Source organism: Amia ocellicauda, chromosome 12 (assembly GCF_036373705.1).
Source record: "Amia ocellicauda isolate fAmiCal2 chromosome 12, fAmiCal2.hap1, whole genome shotgun sequence".
Lineage (NCBI taxonomy): Eukaryota > Metazoa > Chordata > Actinopteri > Amiiformes > Amiidae > Amia > Amia ocellicauda.
The window spans coordinates 4,316,585-4,343,623 of record NC_089861.1 but is presented as its reverse complement, the minus strand read 5'-3'; the positions used below and the strand labels follow the sequence as shown (position 1 = coordinate 4,343,623).

At 39.5% G+C, this 27,039-nt stretch overlaps 1 protein-coding gene across 1 annotated transcript in view; it reads right to left on the bottom strand.

The window, feature by feature from the left end:
* galntl6 (polypeptide N-acetylgalactosaminyltransferase like 6) overlaps positions 1–8,007 on the bottom strand; it is a 257,597-nt gene extending 249,590 nt beyond the window's left edge. The window contains exons 1-2 of the mRNA XM_066718126.1: positions 7,641–8,007; positions 6,885–7,150 (exon numbers count right to left, since the gene is read on the bottom strand). Of these exons, the coding sequence (XP_066574223.1) occupies positions 6,885–7,150; positions 7,641–7,659 (285 nt within the window). The 5' untranslated portion in view covers positions 7,660–8,007. The remainder of the gene's footprint in view (positions 1–6,884; positions 7,151–7,640) is intronic.
* Positions 8,008–27,039: the final 19,032 nt, after the last annotated feature.

Here is a 27,039-nt window from a genome sequence, read left to right as displayed (position 1 = left end):
ACTTTGTTGAAGCACCTTTGGCACCAATTACAGCCTCAAGTATTCTTGAGTATGATGCTACAAGCTTGGCACACCTATTTTTGGGCAGTTTCTCCCATTCTTCTTTGCAGGACCTCTCAAGCTCCATCAGGTTGGAGGGGAGCGTCGGTGCACAGCCATTTGCAGATCTCTCCAGAGATGTTCAATCGGGTTCAAGTCTGGGCTCTGGCTGGGCCACTCAAGGACATTCACAGAGTTGTCCTGTAGCCACTCCTTTGTTATCTTGGCTGTGTGCTTAGGGTCGTTGTCCTGTTGGAAGATGAACCTTCACCCCAGTCTGAGGTCCAGAGTGCTCTGGAGCAGGTTTTCATCAAGGAGGTCTCTGTACATTGCTGCATTCATCTTTCCCTCGATCCCGAGTAGTCTCCTAGTTCCTGCCGCTGAAAAATGGTATTGGCCAGGTGATGAGCGGTGCCTGGTTTCCTCCAGACATGAGTTCAATCTTTGTTTCATCAGACCAGAGAATTTTGTTTCTCATGGTCCGAGAGTCCTTTAGGTGCCTTTTGGCAAACTCCAGGCGGGCTGTCATGTGCCTTTTACTGAGGAGTGGCTTCCGTCTGGCCACTCTACCATACAGGCCTGATTGGTGGAGTGCTGCAGAGATGGTTGTTCTTCTGGAAGGATCTCCTCTCTCCACAGAGACATGCTGGAGCTCTGTCAGAGTGACCATCGGGTTCTTGGTCACCTCCCTGACTAAGGCCCTTCTCCCCCGATCGCTCAGTTTGGCCGGGCGGCCAGCTCTAGGAAGAGTCCTGGTGGTTCTAAACTTCTTCCATTTACGGATGATGGAGACCACTGTGCTCATTGGGACCTTCAATGCTGCAGACATTTTTCTGTACTCTTCCCCAGATCTGTGCATCGATACAATCCTGTCTCAGCGGTCTACAGACAATTCCTTGGACTTCATGGCTTGGTTTGTGTTCTGAGATGCACTGTTAACTGTGGGACCTTATATAGACAGGTGTGTGCCTTTCCAAATCATGTCCAATCAAATGAATTTACCACAGGTGGACTCCAATCAAGTTGTAGAAACATCTCAAGGATGATCAGTGGAAACAGGATGCACCTGAGCTCAATTTTTAGTGTCATGGCAAAGGCTGTGAATACTTATGTACATGTGCTTTTTTTTATTTTTAATATATTTGCAAAGATTTCAAACAAACTTCTTTCACGTTGTCATTATGGGGTATTGTTTGTAGAATTTTGAGGAAAACAATTAATTTAATCCATTTTGGAATAAGGCTGTAACATAACAAAATGTGGAAAAAGTGAAGCGCTGTGAATACTTTCCGGATGCATTGTAAACTTCAGTCATGCTTCAGTACATTACAGCACTGTGTTCGTTGTCTTTTACGCAGTGTTTTCCCCACACTGGACATTGTGTTTTCGGTCTCACCTCAGGGGTGGAAATGTATTATAGATATATTCACAAAAGCAGGAAGGCAATGCGCAGTCGTGGCCTCCTCAATTCTCTAGACCTGACCTGTATATCTACGCTTGAGCAACCAAGCAGCGATCGATTGATTTGGTCTGGGAAGAGAGAGAGAGAGAGAGAGAGAGAGAGAGAGAGAGAGAGAGAGAGAGAGAGAGTTTGTCTTTAGGTGTGGAACGCATTCTTGTCTCAGAGAAGTGTGGGACAAAAAGAAGCTCATTCATCTCTTTGAAATCCAAGAGGAATCCAGACCGGCTCATTGTGAAATAGAGAACTTCCTTGTGCTTCACAGTCTACACTACAAATGATCAAGGTTTTGCTATGAGCACCGTGGTAAAAATTCCCAAGGATGAGGCACTCAATAATGCATTGCTTCTACTGACTGTATTCATGCCTCGCTTTGTAACAAACTGCATGGAGGTTTCTGCTGTACCTGCAGTTTATTAACGTGCGAGTGCTGCACCACAGACTGTATGGTGTGGGACATTTATGTTCGTAATAAAACAAAACCGAAGAAAGGAAAGCGTGTTTTTCAACCATATTGAAGTATAAGCAGGAAACAGCGTGTCACCACTCTACAAAAGGTCTGCTTCCCTGTTCCCTATGAACACTATAACAGGTCTTCTCTGTGTCAGATATAAATGGCTCATCCTGTATTTACAGTAACCTGGGAGTCTGTATTGTTGCATTACACATAATGCACAATTGTATTATTAACAGTAGCCACCATGGGTAAGGCATCAGTCAAATGAACAAACAGACACAATATCCTTCCCTATCTGTGCTATTATATTGCATTATGAATCACCACTCTTGGCTGGTCCAGTGACAGCGCCGTTTTTTAATATCTATTTAACTGGGATATCTCCCGGCTGCCTACCGTCGCAACTGGCATCTGAAACTTCACCAGTGACCGTTTCTAAAGCAGCAACACAATGTTTTCCCATCACGCTTATTTAGAGATGTAATTATTCTCGAGATGTGATGAGAAAACGTGTGCAGAGATCGCTGTGCATTGTCTGATGAATGCCACAAGAATGCATTCAAGACTTTTCAGCATGCAGGGGGGGAGTAAAAGGACTCTTGTTGTTCTGATATTTCAAGAGAGGAAATAAAGGCTGAATCATAACAGTTTCAAGGTGGTCTCCCTGTAAGCTATTCAAGTTCAGACGACAGCAACACAATAGCAGGTCCCATACATTGAGATTTCGGTTTGTGTCAGGCGTTGGATGGCTTATTGTTCAGTAAGGCTGAAATATTTGGATATGTGCTGCTATCTAAAGTTCACAAAGCCTACAAGAAAAAGGATTTATATAAACCAAATAGTCTCACATCTACCAGTGTCTGTTTTATATGTATTAAACTGCATCCGCAAACTGAATACAATGGGCTTTTAATATTTTCTAAAAGCAATAGAATTCAGTAGAGGTGGTTTTAACTGTCCTTTTTAAATTATATCAAGCATGAAAACAGTTACTCACAGCTTTGGCTACATAATCCCTTGAACATTAAGTAAAGACTTCATGAAATAAAACCCATTGCCAATTGCCTCCATTTCAATGGGAGTGTTGCATTTGTCTTTCTACAATAAACTGGCAAAGAGAGGGTATTCAAAGTCCAAACTGCAAACTGTAAATGCATTTTTGAATTGATTTAGATATTTGTTAAACATGCTATTATTTAAAGCTTACAAAACAGAGGTGGCTTTGGATGATTTTGTAGATTTTGTTTGCTCACTCAAAACAGAGAAATACATTCATTGTATTTGCAATTTTAAGTGTTTAAATACCAGGTTTTCCTGAGTCAATGATCTGACCTTAATGTAAATGTAAGGGGTGGTATTTTAAGTGGTATTTTTAACACTAAAATCATCCAAAACATAAAGTAATGAGACCAGGTGGAAAGGGTGAGCTCTGTCAACACAATATCACCACAGTTGCACAATAAATATCATCATAGAACGTCCCCTCAGATATTATTGAATTATTGAATCGTCTGGTGTTCTCTCTATACTCAAGATTTGCATATGCCACAACTCCTTCCCTTCACTGGTGCTGTTAGTTTAGTTAGTTACTTCTACTGCTTTACCGAGACTACCGATATTTTGTATTGATTGTAATACTGCACTTTTGCAATGCTTTAAATTGTCGAACTATTTGCACTTTTGTAATACTTTAAAATGCTTTTTGTGTGAACTGTAATTATGACAGGACAGGAACTGAGAAAATATGACTTAATAAATGCAATTATATTAGCAATCCTTGCCTTTGCTTTTATGTCAGTGTTTAATTACCTGTGCAATTGAATACGGACACAAAGCAGATCAGCAATACACCTTTTGACAGTCCTATCATGCTGCTGTACAATAGTAAACGGTTGTGTTCATTAGTAGCTTGTAATAAGGGCTCTGTGAATTTTACCATTTTATAATTTCTCAAATGTGGGAGTTGATGAGGAAGGACAATGTTACTAATCCATTGGGTCGTGCTTAATTTTACTATTCATATCAAAAGAAACTATGAGAGTGAATACATTTGAATGGTATTTAACTCCAAGGAAAACTGTTATCCCTTAAAGGATTAGAGTGAGTTGGCCTACTCAAGGGATCATTACACCATGGGAGTAACTAAGCTAAGACATGAGTTAGACATGTCCACCAGCGGTAATCTGTAAGTACAGGCTGCGCTACAAAGCTCAAACACGAGGAGCCTCGGCGGGCCACAGCACACACCCACACCTAATATAATATTATAAAATATGCCTTATTTGTAAATTAAGGCCATCCTGTGATCCAAAGACAAGCATTTTCACAGGCAGCTGTGCAGCCAGCTTGTAATATACTGATGAGAAGATAAACTGATGAGAATAATATAATGCAAATAAAATGTATAGGCTACTTTCTCTCCTCATTTTAATCGCCTATGTCCGCTCGCCACTGCGCTGCTAAACTTTATTTTAAGCAGATCAGTGTTTGCAAATCATGGCAATTGATGAATGCACCATTGTCCTTCCTACATATGATTGTCCTAACATATCCACCTTCATTACTGCGTGTACATGGAAATAACAAGGTCAGATATACTGTATACAAATATACAAAAGTTGTGCGATCACTGCATTTAAAATAAAATACATCGGAAGGAAATGAATGTCAAATTAGAACTTGAACCCAAAGACCCAGCGTACTCTGACACAGGCCGGAGTTTTGTAAGATTTTCTCTAAACTGCAAATTAAAAATGAATTAATTTGATTTTAGCCAAGTTAACATTATCTTACATGAAAAGGAAATTAATTATGTTTTCCATTCATTACTTTTAGTCTGCCTTAGTGTTTTGCAGTTTTTCATGTATGTGATTAAGTTAATTAATATAGACACTGATTACTAGATAACTATCCTAGCTATAGAAACAGCATCTGAATTCGTCCTTCTTTTGTGCCTTGTTTATAGCCCCTTAGTGGTTTAGGGTAAAGACAGGGATGTCTTTAGATGTGTATATATTATGGATGTGGTAAGCAGGCCACACAGCTTCTCTAAATAAAACAAATATTTTCCTTTAAATTTAAATAGAGATGCTGACCATAGAGTGAACTACAGGACCAGACACAAAGCTTACAGAAATGATTAAATACAACTTCTGGTCCTGGTAATTTAGCCAAGAAATTAACTCATATCCCAAACCATAGCATTGTCATCATTAAAGAAAAAAAGCAGATACAAATAAGAATGAGAATCGAATAATATATCGGCTCAAAAACAGTGTCTGTGTCAAAACCATTTGCAATGGAGGATATTAAACTAAACTGCTGCATTCTAAAACTGAGTAAAAAGGTTAGCTTTACTTAAAATACTCCTAGATAAAGATATACAAATAAAATATTGATTTAGGTTGAGTTTCATGTGTAATTTTGCTTAAATAAATAAAAACGTAAAACAATATTATTTTATGATATGCTAAAGATTAGATTTATATGAACAGTAAGTAAGATGCTATCTAAGTATGAAATATATTGACGTGAATGTATAATAACTTTTAATTTCAGTAAAGAAACAGTGGAGCATGGAATCCATTGTTCATCCAACCTAGAATTCCAGCTGCCTCTTAGAATTATGTTTGTGTTTAATTTATGGTCACATTTAAAACCCATTCTTAATCAAATGTCACAACATAATGACAATGGAATTAGGATGAGATTTATACCACAATGCTCAGTCTTAATTTAATGTAAATCTACATTCCCCATTAAAATAATTTATGGCCACTGCATGATGGCAGTTTCAATAGCACGTATAGTTTGTTTTAATCCATCCAAGATGAAAAATTGTTGTATTTATTTAGCGCTGTTCATCCCAAAGAACTTGATATGATGAGAAGGTCAGTGGCCATTGTATTCTGGTTGCCATTTTGCACCAAAACAAAAACAGCTACACTATAAAATTGTGTGGGAGGGGGGGTTTGGGGGGGGGACTAGTAAATATGTCAGTCCAATTTCATGCAGATTGTTTTTGCTTTTAATTTTATGACCTCAACTGAACTGAACTATGACTCAGAGGCTTAACCCAGCTATTGCAAATATTGCAATAAAGAATACCACCTACAGGGCTGCTCATAGTACTACAAACAGCAGACCACTTAACCCTAAATCCTTGATCTAGGGCTAATTTAACTTCTGAGCAGGGATTTCAGCGTTTTTAAATAATCCATGGGTTTCCCTTACTCTTCTAAATGAGCTGTTTCATAATGACTTAGCAGAAGCACACTCAAAGGGTATACTGCTCTGTTTTGTACACAGCCCTGTTAAAGATTATTCTTAATTTATTTTTACCACACTTAAGATTTGTTTAAGATAAAATAATGGATAATTACATATATTGTATTATGGTACACTAAAACATCTGGGGAAATGCAAGACATACTACTATATCTCAATTAGATGTTTGAAAATATAGTGTACACACTGGTAATGTGCATTGACTTCCAGAAAATGTAATGTTCCCGTTTGTTTAACCACATTAACCCATTCCTCAAAGTTAAACTAATGTGGTGAACTAATACACCGCTTTGAGGTACACCTGGTAAACTTCTGACTTTGTAAAGAAACCCGACATGACCTAAGTCCTCTCACATGCATCTCCTCTTCCGATATCTCAATCAATCAATAAAGGCTTAGCAATAAACATTGGATCGCAAACATTAACACATGCCTGCTATGGGCTATGACAGGTGCGTATTATAAATAAGCAAAAAGTGCAATGCCACACACTGTAATAATTTCACTTTTTTCTTGTTGTAGATGTGTTGGGATATTTCTGTATCAGAGCGGACCTTGAGCACTGCAATAAACTTTCAGACGTCATGAATGAATGAACACACGCTTTCAAAGCGAGCAGACAGTCTTACAAACATAGCCTACCTGCTCCCCGGCCTCCGGTGACTTCATCAGGTGTTTCTCCTTGTAAAGCGACCAGAGGCCAATGTTGGGCAAGAAGATCAAAGCCACCATGAACAGAAAGGTCATCTGCAGGACGCGCTTCTGTCTCCTCTTCATGGCGAAGCGGCGGCGCTGAACCGACAGCCCGGACTGCGCTCCGGCCGCAGATCTGCGCAGCTGGCTGTCCCTGGGAAGTCCAAGACCGGCCGACCACAACGCACCGTCCACAACTACGGCCAAACTCTCACCTGCTGACACAACCAGCAATGCACAACTGAATAACTCTCACCTGCCGACACAACCTGCACCCAGAACAACTTCCAGCTGCGCATCCGCAAACTCAGCGCACCCCACTAGTCCAGCCCCCGGGCACAGGCAATACACCTGCGAGGAAACTGCAGCTGCCCGGGCAGAAGTACGTGCGCTACTTTTGAACCTCAATTGAGTCGGTTTAATGTAGCCATATCATTCCATTGGCAAGTGTTTCTAGACTTACAAGTACATACTGGATGTTTACTTTGTTCAAATAAAGCAGGTATAACTTAGACCAGTTTTGCCCCAGAATATTGGGTTTATTTGCTATTAAACTGTATTGGCATTTGCCTCGGGTGGCGTTAATGGTAAAACACCTTGAATGATGTAGTCTGCAGACACACAGCCGCTGGGCTGAAGCAGGCACGGATCAACAGATAGACGAGCAGCCCGGGGCAGCCAGCACACCACAGCAACCCCACTTACTAGCAAACCTGATCTGCATGCTGTAACATCTGCGTCGGTGCTTGTTTGGTTGGTTTTTCTAGATCACTCTCATCATTGTTCCCATTTAATCCCGATGGCAAAGAAGAAAAAGCAAGACAAGAATTCGTTTTCCACCAAAGGGAAAGAAACGCAACAACTGTCGGTCAGCCGCGGCGCAAAGTCCCTCGCTGGGGCTGTAACCGTGCGCGCAGCTCAGGGACGGGGAGGCGGAATGAGCCCCGCTGAGGTGCGTGTCTCCCCCAGATGAAGCCAGCATGCTCTCCCTGCTGCTCCTCCTCGCAGTTCACATCCTGCGGAACACGTGTACCGCGGATTAGCATGCAAACATCCTGGGGGAGAGAGAGAGAGGGAGGGAGAGAGAGAGAGAGAGGGAGGGAGGGGGTTAAGACGCGCAAGGAGGAAAGCGCTCCGGGCCTGGGGACCCTGGGACCCCACCGCTAGCCACCCCGTCCCAGTGGTCGGAGCCGGGCAGGGCAGGGCGGTCTGTTTTTGGCATGACGTTAAATAAAGACAAACGGGCTGAGGAGCATCTATCACTCGTCTCTGGCTGCCTCACATCGCCGAGCAGCTCGGGGGTTACTTTGTGTCTGATGCAATGTGCAGGTGGCTTTCCACTGCTATATGGTAACTTTGAAATATGAAGTATATCTGTTGTAGCTGTGTAGTCTCTCCGGTACAGTGATCCGTGCTGTATACGCTCAAGTAGCGAGCTGTGAATGCGATGCAGAGCTGACGTGCTTATGTACTTTAAACGCAGGAATACGAAGCATGTTCTGCACTGGCATGGCTGCTAATTGCTCTCTTAATTGCAAGCACCATGGTTTCCTAAACACTTGCTTCAGAAAACCATAAAGCAGTAATAATGTGTTCGTGTCGCTGTCTTTGTCTTATTGGCGATATGCTGGGAGGATGCTTTCCCTTGTTATCAACTTAACCCTTCACAGGCTGGATTGGTCAACTTGAGCGAAAGCATGTCGGGATGTGTTGCATTAACTAGTTAAACACAGTGCTCGTAGACAATCCAGGTGATATGATGGAGATATCTGTGAAAATGTGACATTTAAAACTGGAATTCTTCAACCTGGGTTGAACAGAATCTGTTTAGGGGAGGTAGTTTCTGAGTACAAAGGGTTAACATAAACTCTAGCACAGACGCAACAAATTGACAAATCTCATTAGGAAATGTATTAATAATAATAATAATAATAATAATAATAATAATAATAATAATAATTCAATGATTTGGACATCCTGACAAGTAATCAAAAGTAGTTATTGATATATGTATTATTGCATCATAATATTTATCTTATCTGTTACATGGAAAAATACATTGTTTTAACTTTTTTACTATAGTTATTAATGCTAACACTACATAAATATTGAAATATTGAGTTTCTCCATATAGTTGTCTTTTTGATGCAGACACACTGGTCTTTTCTCAGAGATCCAGGCTTTGATGCATACCACAAATGCTGAACTCTGAATGCTTAAAGGTATATTGCACTGTCTTTGAAAATGCTGACAATCCTTGGGCAGCTCTCAGTTTGGTAGTCTGTGGCAAGCTTTCTGAAGTCTAAGCACATCTGAAAACCGTTATGACTTTTTTGAAGGTTAAAAAAAAAATCTGTGGGAAATAAATAAATAAAAATAATGGCTTTGATGTTAGTGCTGAGTTGGTGTTGTCGTTTTCTTCTAACTTTCCATTTGTTGGAAAAGTGATATCATGCATGTAGATCTTTTCATTATTCGTTGTTTCTATAAATATTTTAATTGCATTATATGCTTCACATCTGTTGATTCTATGCCACTGCTCTGTGGATATAATGTGAATATGATGTCATCTCTAATTTTATCTGGGAAAGTAAGAAAAACAACTTCATTTCACATGTTCGTGTGCAGATGTTGACCGCTTTGAGACGCAGGGTTTGTCTGTCACAGTGCGGACGATGCATGGAAGTTTGTAAACACACAAACACACAGCTATGATGAAACCGACCAAATTAACAAGAAGTAATTGATACATTACAAATAAATACATAAATAAACCAGTGCAATTATTTATTATCCCAGGATTCAATCTATAGCGGGAGAAGAGTATGCAATGAGGAAATCCAGGTGATTTGCATTTCATGTACAGTTGCCGTTGCAGTCGTTACCAACAGATGGTGCTGTAAAGCATGTGCAACACTGAGCATCACATTTCATTTATTTGTCATTAGAGAATCTCAAGAGTAGCTACATCTTATGAATGAAACAGAATTTCGGCAAAGGTTTATTCAAAAAAAGTTCAACGTGCATATCTGAACTGGGATCTTAAGTTATTCCAACAACATACCAGAAACACTCACATTTATCATAAAAGAAATCCATATGTAGATATACTGGCAGGCAAGAGCTGCTGCACTTCAGTGAAAACAGCAGAGAGTGGGAGAGAGACCAGACACCTGGACTCAAGCCTGCTGAGCAGAGGGCCGTACCATCGTCGACACTGTGCACAGGACGTCGATGTGCAGAGGGAAATGTGCAGCGCTGTCTGAAAAAGGTCATGTTTTATTTTACTTTGAAGTGCAACTTGCCTTTTCATTGGAAATCAATTCCAATCCTAACAAACCCTCAGCCATCGCTTTCTAAAATGGCAAAGTGCAGTTTGGTAATTTTGTAGATGAATAATCTCAGTCACATGAAAACAAAAACGTTCCACTGGATAATCACCCATCCATCCGTTCATTTGCAGTTCTAGGTCCAGTAACCTGGAGGGCACAGGGCACAATACAGGGTACACCCTTGTGGCACAAACCCACCAAGCACAAAGTCAAGTGCATCACAGGCAAACACCTCACACTGCAATTTATTACACTTCGCAGTTTTTCCAATGATGACCATTTTAAATGAGAACATAAAGTTTAAAAAGGAGAGGAGCCCATTCGCCCCATCGTGCTCGTTTGGTGTCCATTAATAACTAAGTGATCCAAGGATCCTATCCAGTCTGTTTCTGAATGTTCCCAAATTGTCTCTTCAGCCACATCGCTGGGGAGTTTGTCCAGATTGTGACGCCTCTCTGTGTGAAGAAGTGTCTCCTGTTTTCTGTCTTGAATGCCTTGAAGCCCAATTTCCATTTGTGTCCCTGGGTGCGTGTGTCCCTGCTGATCTGGAAAAGCTCCTCTGGTTTGATGTGGTCAATGCCTTTCATGATTCTGAAGACTTGGATCAAGTCCCCATGTAGTCTCCTCTGTTCCAGGGTTAAAAGGTTCAGTTCCTCAGCCTCTCAGTAGGACATTCCCTTCAGACCTGGAATAAGTCTGGTTGCTCTCCTCTGAACTGCCTCTAGAGCAGCGATATCTTTCTTGAAGTGTGGAGCCCAGAACTGTCCATAGTATCCAGATGAGCTCTAACTAGTGCATTGTACAGTCTGAACATCACTGCCCTTGTTCTCAATTCTGCACTTTTGTGAAGATGCTTGTTACAGTAACTCTATGAATCATACACACTGTTCTTACTTATTAGCAAACCCTTAGGCAGCTTTGGAAATTCACACCCATGTGAACGACAAGAGGAGAGTTTTCCCAGAGCTCTCAAGTCACGGAACTGTTGGTTTCTTTTGTGTACCGAAAGGCCCAGGAAAGCTGTGGCGACTCGTTTTGCATTGCTGCACTCTCAGAGAGATAGAGAGAGAGAGAGAGAGAGAGAGAGAGAGAGAAAGAAAGAAACAAACAGATGCAGTCTTCCTCTAACAAGCCTCCTCAAGGTGTTTTCTGTCAGATATATTTATGCGTGCTTATTGAAAATAAATAAATAAATAAATATAAAGATACTTGATGTAGAAAGCAGTGCACATTATTTATTGCACTGTAAAAAACAAATGGAGGCAGTGCTCTCTCATCGATTTATAAGTTGTAGATCCATCCTTTCCTATCAAGTGAGCTGTAACTCACTTTAACTCGATGCGTTTTGCAAGGGCTGGGAGATCTATGGGATATGTTAACCCCTCAGCCCGTGCAGCCAGATTCACAGGTCTGATGTGCTGGTTTGACTGTTATTTATTGTTATGCAGTGCTATAGAATTAAGAAAGACTCTTCATCGAGAACTACTAAGATGTCTTTAGTACTCTTCTGCATAATTTGATTGGAATATTTCACAGACAATAAACCTGTGATTTCTTTCCTGCCTTCCTTCTGGTGTGAATTGAATAAATAGCATCAATATTATTATTATTATTATTATTATTATTATTATTATTCTTTTATTTTGCTATAGAGTATAACAGTAGATCTGCAAATCTTGAGTTTGAGAGTTAGACAGTAGGAGATTGTTTCAAGAAATGGGTCAGAAATTGACACTATAGTTTCTTCAGATTTAATTTTCAAGCTTGCATGGGTTATTGAATTGTGTTTCTATTTTCTATAATTCAAAAGAAAATGGAATCTAGGAAGACAGAGGCTTTAAGCCAAGTTGCAATTCACAATGTCTTATTTTTCCGTTTACTTTTGATTAATATCTTCAGGACAAAACGCATTCTGTGTAGTTTGATTTTTTCATTTCATCATTTCCCTGATCAAGTTTTCTCCAGGCCCATTTCCCTACAATCGAAAAGGCATGAAAATGCAAACATAAAATGAAAAACGGGAAATTTGATTTTCATTTTGGAAGAGCGAGTCAAATGTAATGAAATGAGGGAAAGGATATGAGCGACTTGTCTCTAGAATGGTTCCTATTCTTATGACTGGTTCACCACAGCTTTAATGATTATCCCTCTTTACACCCGTGGCGGAGCCTCCAGTTTCACAAGATCATTTCACATTTACCAAACTGCCTTTCAAACACTTTCAGAGCACAAAGTTTCCTTGTCAGACTCACATGAAAAATTGCAACCCAGTTCTGAGCTCAGGGCTGTGGCAACACAGTTGGTATACATCTGTACATTATTATTATTGTTGTTTTTGTTAATAATATTAATAATTAGTTACCTTTTAATATGAATCCCACATAAATATCATCACCAGCATAATAATGGCTCTGATAGCTTCTTCTCCCCCCAACAGGGTGTGTACTCTCCGTCCACTATTTAGTGCATGTTTTTCACTTTGATTATTTATTAATTAGACCTATATCTACATTTTCACTTTACACCGTTTTCATTTGATGTCTCTATGCAGTGCAAAGATGTTTAATATTGGATAATTGTGTTAAAGTAGGACTTAAAGTCCCTGTGTCTCCAGTGAGGTGTGGCCACTCAGGTGAGAGGACACTTCAAACACTTCACACAGAGAGGCGTCACAATCTGAACAAACTCCCCAGCGATGTGGCTGAAGAGACAATTTGGGAACATTCAAAAACAGACTGGATGGGATCCTTGGATCACTTAGTTATTAATGGACACCAAACGAGCACGATGGGGTGAATGTTTTTATGACACGAGAAAGAGCAGTGACTGAAGGAAGATCGAGATCCTCACGGCCTCCTCTCGTCTGCACCGCTCACTGGTTGGTTGGTTGTTTTTGTCTGTGTGGCTTTATGTATTTTTCGATTTTAATTGGTTTTAATAATGAGCAAATAATTAAACATCATCTGTCTGGCTGCTCTCTCCTCCCTCATTTCCTCTTTGCACAGGCTTGGTTACATGTTTTTTTAACCTATTTCCTCTGTAACATGTAACAAGCATTCTTTCTTCTCTAAACCTATGACTCATGGCACCTTGTGTTTTAGTGTTTTGCTTTGCTTTGTTTTGTTTAGTTATTTAATTTCTCAGTAGTTTATGTGCACTATTAACCTTAGTGTAACATTGCAAACTAATGCCACACTAATGAGGGTGGAATCTGGTGTGGGAAAACAGACAACAACAACAACAAAAGTATATTGATTTGTCTCTTATCTGTAAGAAATCACTGGAGAGCGTGTTGCTTATTGTTAATGCGCTAGATCCGTGTTTACGTGAGATTTCATCTATGCTCGCCTTTCTTGTTAGCCGATCCCCAGGGAAAGTAAGGTGTCATTCATCTGTTATTCGTGGTCTGTCAGGTGCTGACACCCGAAGCCTCCAGGTTCTGCTGGGGGTCTGATTCCTGCTAACAAGATGTGATCAGGAGATAAAAGAACGGTTAGGGGTCTTGAAGCCAGAAAGGGAAGCCATCAGAGCGTAATGGCAATGTAACTGCAATCGGATTTCCATGATTTCCTGGTTTAGAGTTTATAAGGGAAAGTTTTGTCATGAGAAAACATGATAATCAATCATAATAATATTCAAGAGCATACATCATATCAGATACATATAGCTCCTTTTACAGTATTAAGAACATAAGAACATAAGACAGTGTCCAATTGAGAGGAGGCCATTCACCCCATCGTGCTCGTTTGGTGTCCATTAATAACTAAGTGATCAAGGATCCTATCCAGTCTGTTTTTAAATGTTCCCAAATTGTCTCTTCAGACACATCGCTGGGGAGTTTGTTCAGATTGTGACGCCTCTCTGTGTGAAGAAGCGTCTCCTGTTTTCTGTCTTGAATGCCTTGAAGCCCAATTTCCATTTGTGTCCCCGGGTGCGTGTGTCCCTGCTGATCTGGAAAAGCTCCTCTGGTTTGATGTGGTCGATGCCTTTCATGATTTTGAAGACTTGAATCAAGTCCCCACGTAGTCTCCTCTGTTCCAGGGTGAAAAGGTTCAGTCTTACCAATCTTTCAAGCCAAGCAACATTATTAATTGAGCTACTACTGCTATCACCACCACCCCTACTACTGATATATTCAGCATACGTCTCCAGCATACGTCTCACACATATGGTGCAATATTACTGTGTTCCCGTCATGTGCATGTTGCTTCAATATCATAGCAGTGGTTCAATAACTGAAGGCGTTTTCAAACCAGGAAGTGTAAAACAAGTTCTTATTGGATCCTGCATTTTTAAAGAATTTGTGTGAAACATTTGTCCCAGGCTGTCACTGCAAAAGTGTCAAGCTTGGACCCAGGGTGAAATCTTCCAACGTTTCCCTCAATTTTCATAAAACAGTGTCAAAAATCTAGAAAAGAACACAAGGTCTAGTATAAGGAAACTGAAAATTTGATTGTAGTATTTTTGCAGAGGGGATTTTGTTTAATAACTGTGAGAATCAGCCGGACTAAAAGCTAAAATAACAAATCCATTGACGTACACTATAGATGTTTTGTCATTTGCTTATGGATGCCCCGGGTTAGCCTGGAAACGGAAACTCCTAACCTGGAAAAGATTGTGTGTTACCTTTCCTCCCAGAAGTCAGTCCTCCATTTCAGTCTGTTTATACATTCACCTAAAGGATTATTAGGAACACCATACTAATACTGTGTTTGACCCCCTTTCGCCTTCAGAACTGCCTTAATTCTACGTGGCATTGATTCAACAAGGTGCTGAAAGCATTCTTTAGAAATGTTGGCCCATATTGATAGGATAGCATCTTGCAGTTGATGGAGATTTGTGGGATGCACATCCAGGGCACGAAGCTCCCGTTCCACCACATCCCAAAGATGCTCTATTGGGTTGAGATCTGGTGACTGTGGGGGCCAGTTTAGTACAGTGAACTCATTGTCATGTTCAAGAAACCAATTTGAAATGATTCGACCTTTGTGACATGATGCATTATCCTGCTGGAAGTAGCCATCAGAGGATGGGTACATGGTGGTCATAAAGGGATGGACATGGTCAGAAACAATGCTCAGGTAGGCCGTGGCATTTAAACGATGCCCAATTGGCACTAAGGGGCCTAAAGTGTGCCAAGAAAACATCCCCCACACCATTACACCACCACCACCAGCCTGCACAGTGGTAACAAGGCATGATGGATCCATGTTCTCATTCTGTTTACGCCAAATTCTGACTCTACCATCTGAATGTCTCAACAGAAATCGAGACTCATCAGAACTGTCCAATTTTATATTATATGTGATTTAAAGATGGACACAAGAGAAGGACACATTGAAACAGGGGTTTTGTGAAGCTGAGAAGAGCACGCTGTCTTAATAATTTAAAAATACTTGGCTTTGTTTGTTTTGGAGGAACGTTGCTTTGCATTGCCACCAGCGTAGGAGCACAGATGTGTGAGAGATGGTATGCGTGTCTCTGGGGGAATGCGTTTGTTTGTACTATTTCTGTTTTGTTATGTTTTTGTTTTGTTAGTTTTGCCTTCATTAAACATTCATATTCAAAACTGGGAAAGTACTAAACCAATAAACATCAAAAGCAATGTGAGCTTATAGGACCACCATTGTAGTCACTAAAGCGATTGGTTGATATCTCCTCCTATGTTGGTAGGAGTGTATAAGTAAAGTATATATTAGCAACATTTAACTCTTAAGACATTAGCACATACCAAAACAAATGACAAGTGTTGTTTCATGGCATCATGATGTGATGTTTTGTAATTTCCTGAATAGTGAAACAGACAGAACAAAGAGCAATTTCAATTTTATTATTATTATTATTATTATTATTATTATTATTATTATTATTATTGTTAATACATGTTTTTTTTTTTCCTTATTTTTTATCTAACATTTACAATCTCCCAAAGTCAGAACTGCATGGAAAGGAAAATTACAAAAACAAAACCAGCATAGTAATAAAAGTGCTTGTGTTATCTGCATTATTGCTCTGCCATTAAGGGAATAGCAGTTTTATTCCCTCTGTAGTTTTAATAAGAATGTATTCAATCAAACATGGCACTGTGGGTATTCATATCATTCTTAATCGTCCCAGATATTAGTTTTTATTTAATACTATAGCTTAATAAGATGTTGCCCATGGAGTTTAAGCCAACGAGCAGAAAAATATCCCTGTGTGAGAACAAGAACAGGAATATGTCACGAAAACAGATACGCAAAGCAGAGGCAGGTTTCAGACAGGGTCCCTGCGTGACTCATGTTCTGTCAAGCCTCTATAAAACACACTGAGAAAGGTGGTAGGTGGGTTAGACAGCAGTAAAACTCCACTGTGAGAGTCAGTGGGTTGGTGAGAATGAATTCCTGCCAAAAGTCCTCTGTTCCTCTGACACGCACCTTCCTCGGTGAGACCTCCACGACTGCGCTACAGGCTGAACTGTGTTTTCTATGTAATTGGATCTTGCTTTATTATTTTTTAAGGTAACCTTTTTACAGGGCTTTACATGCATTAAAACACAATTATGACACCATTAATCCTGTGGCCAGGTGCATACATTCCAAACGGAATTTAATTATTAAACAACGAGAAATAATAAGCCGGAGAGCGTCGTCCAGATCACCATAGCGCCACAACCCACAGCCTACAGTACCTCTTGTGCTGACAACACAATCAAATGAAAGATTTTGCTTCTTTTACTCTTGAGTGTTCTGCGCGTGTAAAACCAAAACCAGAATGGTAATGAGGGAATATAGTGGATGTACACAACAACACAACTGTCAATCATTGCATTGCGGAGCTGCCCCCCTCCACCGCACATGGCATGGATGAGAGATCTTGCTGGAAGTGTGATCAATGCTGGGAGATAAAGGCGCTGTAGCATCTGAAGGCCTGGCTTTATTTAATTTGAGCCCTGCCTGGCTGAAAAGGCAAGTACAGGGGCCATGACAGCCTCACCAGGTTCTTATTTCTCTTCAGTTTTGTAGCTGTCTTAGGTTTGCAGCTCTTCTCATCACTTAAAATGCATTTGTCTTTGTTTAACATAAAAAAAGTGGAGCCTTAACAGCATTGCCAATATGGAAACACTTGGTTATAGTGCTTAAAACACATTAAGATAAGTATTTTCATCACTTAAACCTCATTTGTCCTGTGTTTAATAATATGATCATGTTTAAGAAAATAAAAAAATGATTAAACCTTCTGCAGAAACAAAGATCTTTATTTATGATTGTTCTGAAGCAATTCAGAAAGTAAGGATACATGTATATACTTGTTTGTGATACCAGTTCTTTTCTCTCTTCTCTTATATTGTATTGATGTTGTATTTGTTCCCCTGGGCTCAGACTGCCTGCTTGCTTTGCTTACCTGCCCGTCTGCCTTAATTGAATTCAGACACTTTTCTGCGAGACTGTGGTCCAAACAAACTGTGCTTAAGGAACGCAACCCCAGAATCAAGATGAGCAAGAGACACAATTAAGTTATACCAGTCCAACTGTCTCCCCATTCAATCCCCAAAGTTAATGCCACCGCAACACTAAATTACTTTGTGTTAATGCTTCGTTTGAATATTGTAATGAATTCTATTACTGTGCTTTTACTCTGTAACCTGGATGGTGTGCTTGTATTATACCAATGCTATTATTATTATTTTCCGTACTGCTCACACCATTGCAATATTAGTCCAGATTTATCCAACTGAAGTCGAAGCAGTCCAAAGGCGACGGCTCATATGGGTCACAGCAGTGTGTCTTTAGAAGCATTGTTACTGAAAGGGATGCATCAACAACTAGGCTAAATCAGAAATGAATGTCCTTCGTCCTGCAGCGTGTATATTCACCTCAGGAGAAAGGATATCCAATATTTAACAGACAATTAGCACATGGCTGCAGTATATATAGAGACACCGTGGGAGCTTGCCACAGTGCTGGGCTGTTTTAACAGGTGGGGTCTTCAGGGAACAGACACACAAGCCAGAGAAATGTGGTGCAAAAGGAAGTGATTGTATTATATACAGTGGTGAAGGGGTGAATAAAAACAAAGCAAAAACAAATCAAAAGCCTCGCTCTTCTGTTGCCTACCTTCAAATCCTCCAAGGTCCCTCTCTAAAAACACACAGCATCGATACAAACGGAAAAACACAGAGCAAATAATCCAAACCGAGATCCTACAGAAAGTTCCTGCCCATAAACCAAACTTCCTTACCAGTAGGTCTGTCATGTCATGTTAGAATATATATATATATATATATATATATATATATATATATATATATATATATATATATATATATATAAAGTATTTATATATATATATATATATATATATATATATAATTGAGTTTCTCAAATGGAAAATACAGTGACTCCCATGCTTACTGATATGCTACACAAATATATTTACTTAACCTAGGAGTTCTGGAGGTTAACCTTTCAATCCTCAAAGTGATAAACGTAACGCGCTGTGAGTATTCACCAGAATGATCTTTCATAAGGTTACGAAACACACCAATCAATATTGTAGAGATGGGATTGTTGGTAAAGGTGCAGGCACTATAAACACACACATATTTAAAAAGCTAAACAACACAGTGGCAAGCCAGTGTTGAAACGCAACTGAAATGAGTAAAACAGCTACAGACACGAGGTGCTTGTGCTAATGTGCTTGCAGATGCTATCTGTAATTACATTGCCCTGGTCATGTCTGGCTGCTGTTACACTTGATGGGTTAGCAATGCTCAGCACTAGCTCTATTTTGGGCTTAATCGGGCTCATAAAAAACAAAAAAGAAGTACTGGAGGTGCGGTGGTTCTGGGATAATGCACGATCGCTGTATAAACCATTAAGATGTTTCTGTAAAATGTATCATCAACTTTGAAGGAGTTATGGACACTGCAGAGGAAGTCTGAATAATCAACAAGGGCAAATGATGACATTTGTTATCAGTTCAAACCCTTCCTGGAATGTGTGTTTGGTGCCTTAATAGAAGAATGTCACTGAAACACTTGTTGCCAATACCAGACGGGAATCAAGAGGGTCGCACAATGGGAAAGTCAGTATTTAGCAAATGTCTATGACAATGCACGTCAATAAAACAGATCCAAGGGGTCGCGAACCCTTGCATCTGCTATGTATGACAATCTAAAAACAAAAAGAAAGAAACTGAAGTTATTGCCAGGGCACAAGAGAAGACATATTCCCCATCTCCCCTGCCTTTAAAGACATTTTCGCTGATTGGGGACTCCCAATGCACAAGCACACAGAAGTACAATTCTCTAGATCCACTTGAGCTTGTGAAGAATCTCCAGTGCCTTAGTTGCTAAACATGCTGCTGTGCATCCTAATCCAGAGGCTAGTCCAGTTGCAGCTAAATTAAATGTACTCGATATGTACTACAATATTGTTGCTCATTTCTACCATCACGATCATAATTTCTGGAGCTCAGTTTGGATCATTGATGGACTCCCACGCATTCTTACGATTCAGCCTTCTGTAGCTGCGAAATATGACCAGAAAACAAATAATTAATTATTTATTATCATGATACTTTATGAGGATGATAATTAAATGGAATGGTCTACTTGCAAACAATAGATCATATAGCAGTTCATTATTGTAACTTTGGTCTTTGAAGATATTCAATCTGAAATCGAGTCGAATGATCTCAAAACCTGGAATCGTTTCTCATGAGAGGAATCACGGCGCATATTCTGTAACCTGTTTCAACAGAGTCAGACATCGTGTCATAATGGATCAACACAATCACAACCATTTTTTGGGGCATACATTTGTCTAGTTTTATTCTAATGTTTGCGTACTCAACAGAGTCTGGTTGCCACGTACATACTGTAGTATTGCTCCTGCCCTCGCTCTGCAATATTAATATTCGTAATAACTATTAAACATTAACAACACATTTCGTCCATGCGAATACATGCATGCACCCATGATGTAAAATTGTGTGGTTTGCCTAGGGAAAGCATCATGTGTAAATTTTATTAAATATAAATAGTAGGGTAGTTAGCAAGGAAGCAAGGAAGGTTTTGATTGCCACGGTCAAAAGATAAACATCTATATTCACTACGACCAAAGTCATCACTAGCTTGTAAATTCATACAAACTATTTTATCTGAAAACTTGCAGCTGTGACTTGCACAAATTTAATTGAAACACATTTATGCTTTCGCCAAAACATCTGATTAATGCAGTTCAAAGTCCTGCATTTTGTAATACGGACATTATCTTGTTGGAGAGGATTTGACAAAAACCAAATACATGCTTTGGATTCTTAATTTTGAAAAGTCATGGTAATCTAAAGTGTTTTTATATTTGTTATTAACCTGAGTTTTCCTTTCATGGCACCCATATTCTCACCCCTCATTCCCCCATCCATTCCTCTTGGCTGAGCTTTTGTGTTTTTACCATCTGGGTGGTGATTTAGCAGGATCAATAACATAATTATGTAACTATATAAATCAGAATGAACAGCATAAAGTCTTAAGACTGGACAATAGTTGGAGAGTTATCTCTACCCATTCCCATTGTACGTTAACTGGAATGTAAAACATATTTTGTTCAGTAGTGTTTGACTTAATTAGTCAATTAGTCGTTGAGAAACGTGATTTCCAACGAGCCAATCAGAAACAAAAACAGAGAATCACAACACAGACTGCCGAGGGTTTGCAACAGGTATTAAATGACATCATCATAACACTGCAGTTATATACATTGCTCCTTTAAGAAATGCCTGTTGTAATTGTCAGGCAAAATAGGTCTGTTTTTTGTCACATTTACAATCTGTCAGGATTGAAGCTTCCATTACTGCCATTCTATTTGTTTTAAGAAAAATGTATCCCATTGCAGATGAATTCATCTGATGAGAGACATTTGAAATCATTATGTGCTGTAATGCATTGGCCATGTGACTCTTTACCTTAAACTGAGGACATTTAACAAAAGCAAAGCAAAGGTCAAAATAGATGGTAATATATTGGGAAATAGATGGTAATATATTGGAAAATATAGTTTGGATTCCATTATACTTGTCAGGTTTCACAGGTAAAGGTCAATATTAGCATGTGATGCACAGGGCTTTGTGCTCTTCTAGCTGTATAGTGAGATTGACTCTGAGGAATATAAGATAATGAAACTTCATTATTCCTAGCTGATTACTTCACAATTGCAATTAGTACTTGTAAATAAGAATGAAGGACACACTAAAGAGAAGGAAATTAGGAGTACAGTCAGAAATTGTTCATTCTTCAAAGACAACAATTCGTAATTATTAACATTAAGAATGAATTATTCAAAAAATTGTCCGCATTTGCCACTCAGACTACACTAACCAAAGACTGTGGGAAATATATATATCTGTATATACAGTACTGTATATATAATTATGCACAGCAAATATACATACATAATTGAAGATGAGCTGTGTGTGCTTCAGTCTCACTCACAGTTAGATCAACGATTCCAGAATATGATGTCATGTGAAAAGGAGATTCGCTATATTCCCTTCATCCCATCTTTTTAACTGAATGAATCATGTGGATTTGTGGCCTTTTTTCAAACACATTAGATAGATTTGGAGGTTTCCCTTTTGTGTAATTATTTAGAAACGGAGTACTAGCCGTACTGAGTGTAAATGCTGTGCCTTAATAATTATGCGTTGAAGGAACTGATCAAAGTGCTGTGAAATGTCATGAACATGCGATCATTTTGACTCACTGCTGTGGAATGAATAAAATAATACATTGCGCAAAGATGAGCTGTGTCTGTTTCTGTTTACAGGGAAAGATCACAGTGTTTCGGTCCATGTCTAAGGAGCCAGCAATGACTATAGGTGGTAGATCCCGAGGGGCACGGAGAACTTGTCAGAAGCCATTCTATCATTTGTTAGCCTTTGAAACTCAAATGAGAGAACACCATGAACGCCATAAACACCATATTCCCTCACAAATTCTCAAAACAGTCCTCTTATTTTAGCGAGTTGAAAACTACTAAAAGCATTGCAACTTTGACTAAATGACCATTAATGACATGTAAATCAAACAAGGCATTGACAAGCCTGTATATACAGTATATATATATATACACAGCTCTGGAAAAAATTAAGAGACCACTCCAGGAAATCAATGTTAAGTGGTCTCTTAATTTTTTTCAGAGCTGTATACAGTATATGCTGTAAATACTGGTATATAGTTAGTCAATACCTTGTTTGATTTGGATGTATATATTTTATGTATATTACATAATAAACTGTCCAGGCTTGACACAAGAGATGATGTAAATAGAAGCAAGTGGGGAACATCTTGGGGAGGCCTTCACCCAGCAGTGGATCGATATGGGCTGATGGTGTGATATGATTTATACATATAAAACATATAATGCAATGAATAATCACTGAACCCTGAACAATCATAGCGTTGTTTATTATCAGGCCATTACTGAGACTTTGCCCACTGTGTATAAGGCACTGGTGTCGTTATCTATAGCTTAGCACATTCATCCTTTTTTATACATCTACTTACAGTGATAAAAAAGGAAAACAACAGTCATTTATTTAAACATATACAATACTCCACATACTGTGGGACATCGTGCTTCACTGCAGAAGGGTAATTATAAAACTATAATGATAGCTTTAAGCCGTATAATAGGGAATCACATACGTGGCTAATCACGCCCTAACTGGTGCGCCCTTGTGTTATTTCCATTTGTCATTATTAGCCAGTATCACTGGGCTTATTTAATTAATATTACTTCACATTTATAAAGAACAATTTAACTTGTGGGTTCATTTAATTATGTACAGTGTTCTCAGTCACGGCTGCGGAGGGAGGTGTTCACAGAACTGTGCGTTTTCTTACAACAACCGACAACATGTCACTAAATGTGCCCAGCTGTGGCTGCTTTTTCTTGACCCCCCCTTCAATATATAAGCAATAAAAAAGGCAAACAGGATGCTAGGGTATATTGTCAAAAGTGTAGAATTGAGATCATGGGCAGTGATGTTCAGACTGTACAATGCACTAGTTAGAGCTCATCTGGATACTGTGGACAGTTCTGGGCTCCACACTTCAAGAAAGATATCGCTGCTCTAGAGGCAGTTCAGAGGAGAGCAACCAGACTTATTCCAGGTCTGAAGGGAATGTCCTACTGAGAGACTGAGGAACTGAACCTTTTCACCCTGGAACAGAGGAGACTACGTGGGGACTTGATTCAAGTCTTCAAAATCATGAAGGGCATCGACCACATCAAACCAGAGGAGCTTTTCCAGATCAGCAGGGACACACGCACCCGGGGACACAAATGGAAATTGGGCTTCAAGGCATTCGAGACAGAAAACAGGAGACACTTCTTCACACAGAGAAGCGTCACAATCTGAACAAACTCCCCAGCGATGTGGCTGAAGAGACAATTTGGGAACATTCAACAACAGACTGGATAGGATCCTTGATCACTTAGTTATTAATGGACACCAAACGAGCACAATGGGGCGAATGGGCTCCTCTCGATTGGACACTTTCTTATGTTCTTATGTTCTAATATCACTGGATATTTCAATGAAGATTTCAGTTCAATTGACTAAACTGAATGGTTGGGATAGTTTGCATTTAATTTCGTATTAAATGTGAAGTTTAAGGAGCACTTGTGAATTCATTTCTGTTCTTCAGAGAGTTTTTGCTGACAAGGTGTAGCATTGGGAGCTATTTACTGCCTACAATGTTTCTGACTAATTGTCCTTCTTAAGTGACAAAACCGCTTCAATAATGTATGGGCAAAGCAGATAATAAAATAACATCCACAGGCCACAGAGCTGGTACTGTACCTCCAGGGCTGGGTTCTAGATACATAATGCATTCACCGGAAAGTAGTTCAATGAGAGTCACTGTGTTTTCCCAAAATGTTCTGCAATTACAACAGCATCAGTAAGAATCTGAAGTTCTCAGCACCATGTCGTGCCGTGTTATTTGTTCATTAAAGCATGTGTGGTTTACCAGATAGAAATATGAAATGGCTCTCATAGTAGATCAATGCAGCCCTAAGATTAATTCACATTTGAAGGCTGACATAAATCTAGGATTATCATAATGATAATGGATTTTCCCAATTAAAAAAATAAATACAGCCCTGAAAACACTAGAAACTCAGGAAGGCAGGGCTCATTCGGATTCAGGATAAGTTTCAATATCGTTCCACCGCATTATCTGAGATGATGTGATGTCATTATTACCCAGGTTTGAGATGATCCGATAAACCCACACGAAGAATCTAGGGAATTCCTCAAACACGCTTTCATGTGATATTGATTGTGTTTAAAAAGTCCTCCTGTCCTTTCACCAGCGTTTGACTCATGTCCCTGCTCTCCTCTCCTCCTCTCTCTCAGCTCCCCGGCCTTGAAATCCCAGGCACAGCTTTGGTCTCATTCTCTTCATTTTTCTCTGACTTTGCTCTGCTCTCTCTCTCTCTCCCTCTTCACAGGTATCCCCCCAAGGATTAGTGCTGTGACCTCTTCTCTCTTTACTCCCCATCTCTTATATTCTCCCTCGTTTAATCATCTGTGTAGATAAACTTCCCATCCTTCCCATCCTTTGACTGATTTCCATCCCTCAGTAGATAGCCAAGTCCCTCGCCTCAAACTCAGCCTTTTCAAATCTGTCCACCTCAACATCTTTTCTTCTCCTCCCTCCATCTGATTGATCTACGTTTTCCTTTATTTGAGCACCCTCCTCTACGGCATTTCCCTGTGGCCCCATCCCTTTCCCACATAAAACACCTATATTCCTTTTTCTAATTAGCACTTATCAGACTCCCCTCCCATCCTTAAAAAGCTGCACAGCTTCCAGTCCTGGCTCTAGTTCTTTCTGTGCAAATCTACTTAGGATTCGTGACCCTGTCTATTTCTCACTTTTGCCAAACCACCACAACGCCCCCAATACACCACCACCTCTCTCTATATCTCTATATACCTCTTGTTATTCTCTGCTGTCATTTGAATCTAGACAGTGTCAGACAAGAGTGCATTGTCCTTTGGGAACATATTTCTTAAGCTAATAGCCGCCTCTGATAAAGGAAGCTATAAACATCGGCAGGTACTGTTTCTGGACCACAACGATGTTTAAAAGTAACCTCCTTTCGTTCTCTGCATTACCCAAAAGAAACCATAAAGAGTCACACAGCTAAACTGCACTGAAACACCAGTGACAACACTGCCAGATAATAACTCTTTCCATTGAACTGTAGACCAGCTTCTGAGCTCGTGCGGATGATTTGTGAAGCTGTTTGTATTGCTGAAGACACCATAAAATATGCTGCTTAGGCCTGAAAAATGATTAAGTAGTTTGTCATGCCATAAACAGTCATGCATGACTCTCACTTCATAAAGATGGGAACAATCAATTTCCTCCTGTCAGCTCCATTCAAAGTAAACTGAGGAAAAGTCAGTTTAATGCAAAGCCACTGTTTATACACCATATATACACAACAGCTGTAAGACATTTAAATTAGCCGCTTTGATTAAGGTATAATTAGCTGAATGTCACCTCTTGAATGCAATTTGTTATGTAATGCTCCAGACGAGAGTGCCTAGTCTGAGACTGAAACAATTCTTGGCGTCATGGGAGTTATCAAGCACAGATCAAGTCCAATGATCAACACCAGCACCCACAAGCATAGGATAGCATCTGAGCCAGAAGGTAGGAATGAATTTCTGAGCTCTACGACAGACCAGTTTCTGTACAGGAAGGCTAGCTGTTGTCTGACGCTATGCAGCACTGTAGAGCATCATGCATTTCACATGGCAGGAAGTCTAACGGCAATAAAAAACTTTAATTACAAAACAAATGTATTACAACTAAACTGCAAAATGTGGTGTTGAACAAACATTTGTATGTCAAAGAAGGTCTCGATTGAAATGGGTTGTAATTGGTCTTATAAATTATACTTGAAATGGGTGGATACGTTGTGGATTCAATTTGAATTCTTGCACACACACACACACACACACACACACACACACACACACACACACACACATTTAAATCTGGCATCATTAGGTGAGAATGTGAGTATTTTTAATTTAGACGAGAACAAAACAACAACGTTTGGACTGGAATGTAAAAAAACTTGGATAATGAACAAAATAAGGACCAAGTTAATTATCTGTTTCCTTAGGGATTGTGTTTCATGTTCGGTTTCATACCAATTTAACTGATAAGTTGAGATGCTTTGTTCTGTACATTTGTGGAAAATAATTGTGTAGCAAATCAATCCCGCCAGCTGTCAGGAATGTCCAGTTCAGTCCTATTGTTTGTGACACAAGTCAAGGCATTGTGGGCTTTCATTAACTTTTGTGTTAAATAATATTACAAAACATTCATTATGAAGAAGCAGAATAATACATTTTCCTTCAGTTATATTATCAACACAAATATGCATTAGTATTTGATTTTATCTACGTATCCTCATGAGAAAACCTAAGGCAATAAAATGTTATTTTTATAAATTGTTTGAAGTGGAAATAGAGCTGGATAAGTGAGTGCTTAAACATTTTCACAAATGAAGTCAGATAACCCTCGTTGCAAAAGGAAGGCCACTTTTAATGTCGGCTGCATCGTCAGAGGTTCTTACTTTTAAATAACAGTGTTCGAATGAACAATTTTAAGGGGGCCACACTAAGCAAATAAGTTTAAGTTACAATAAAGGATAAAATGAGGACATTCGTGGGGTTTGTTATGCAAATGTGACATGAAC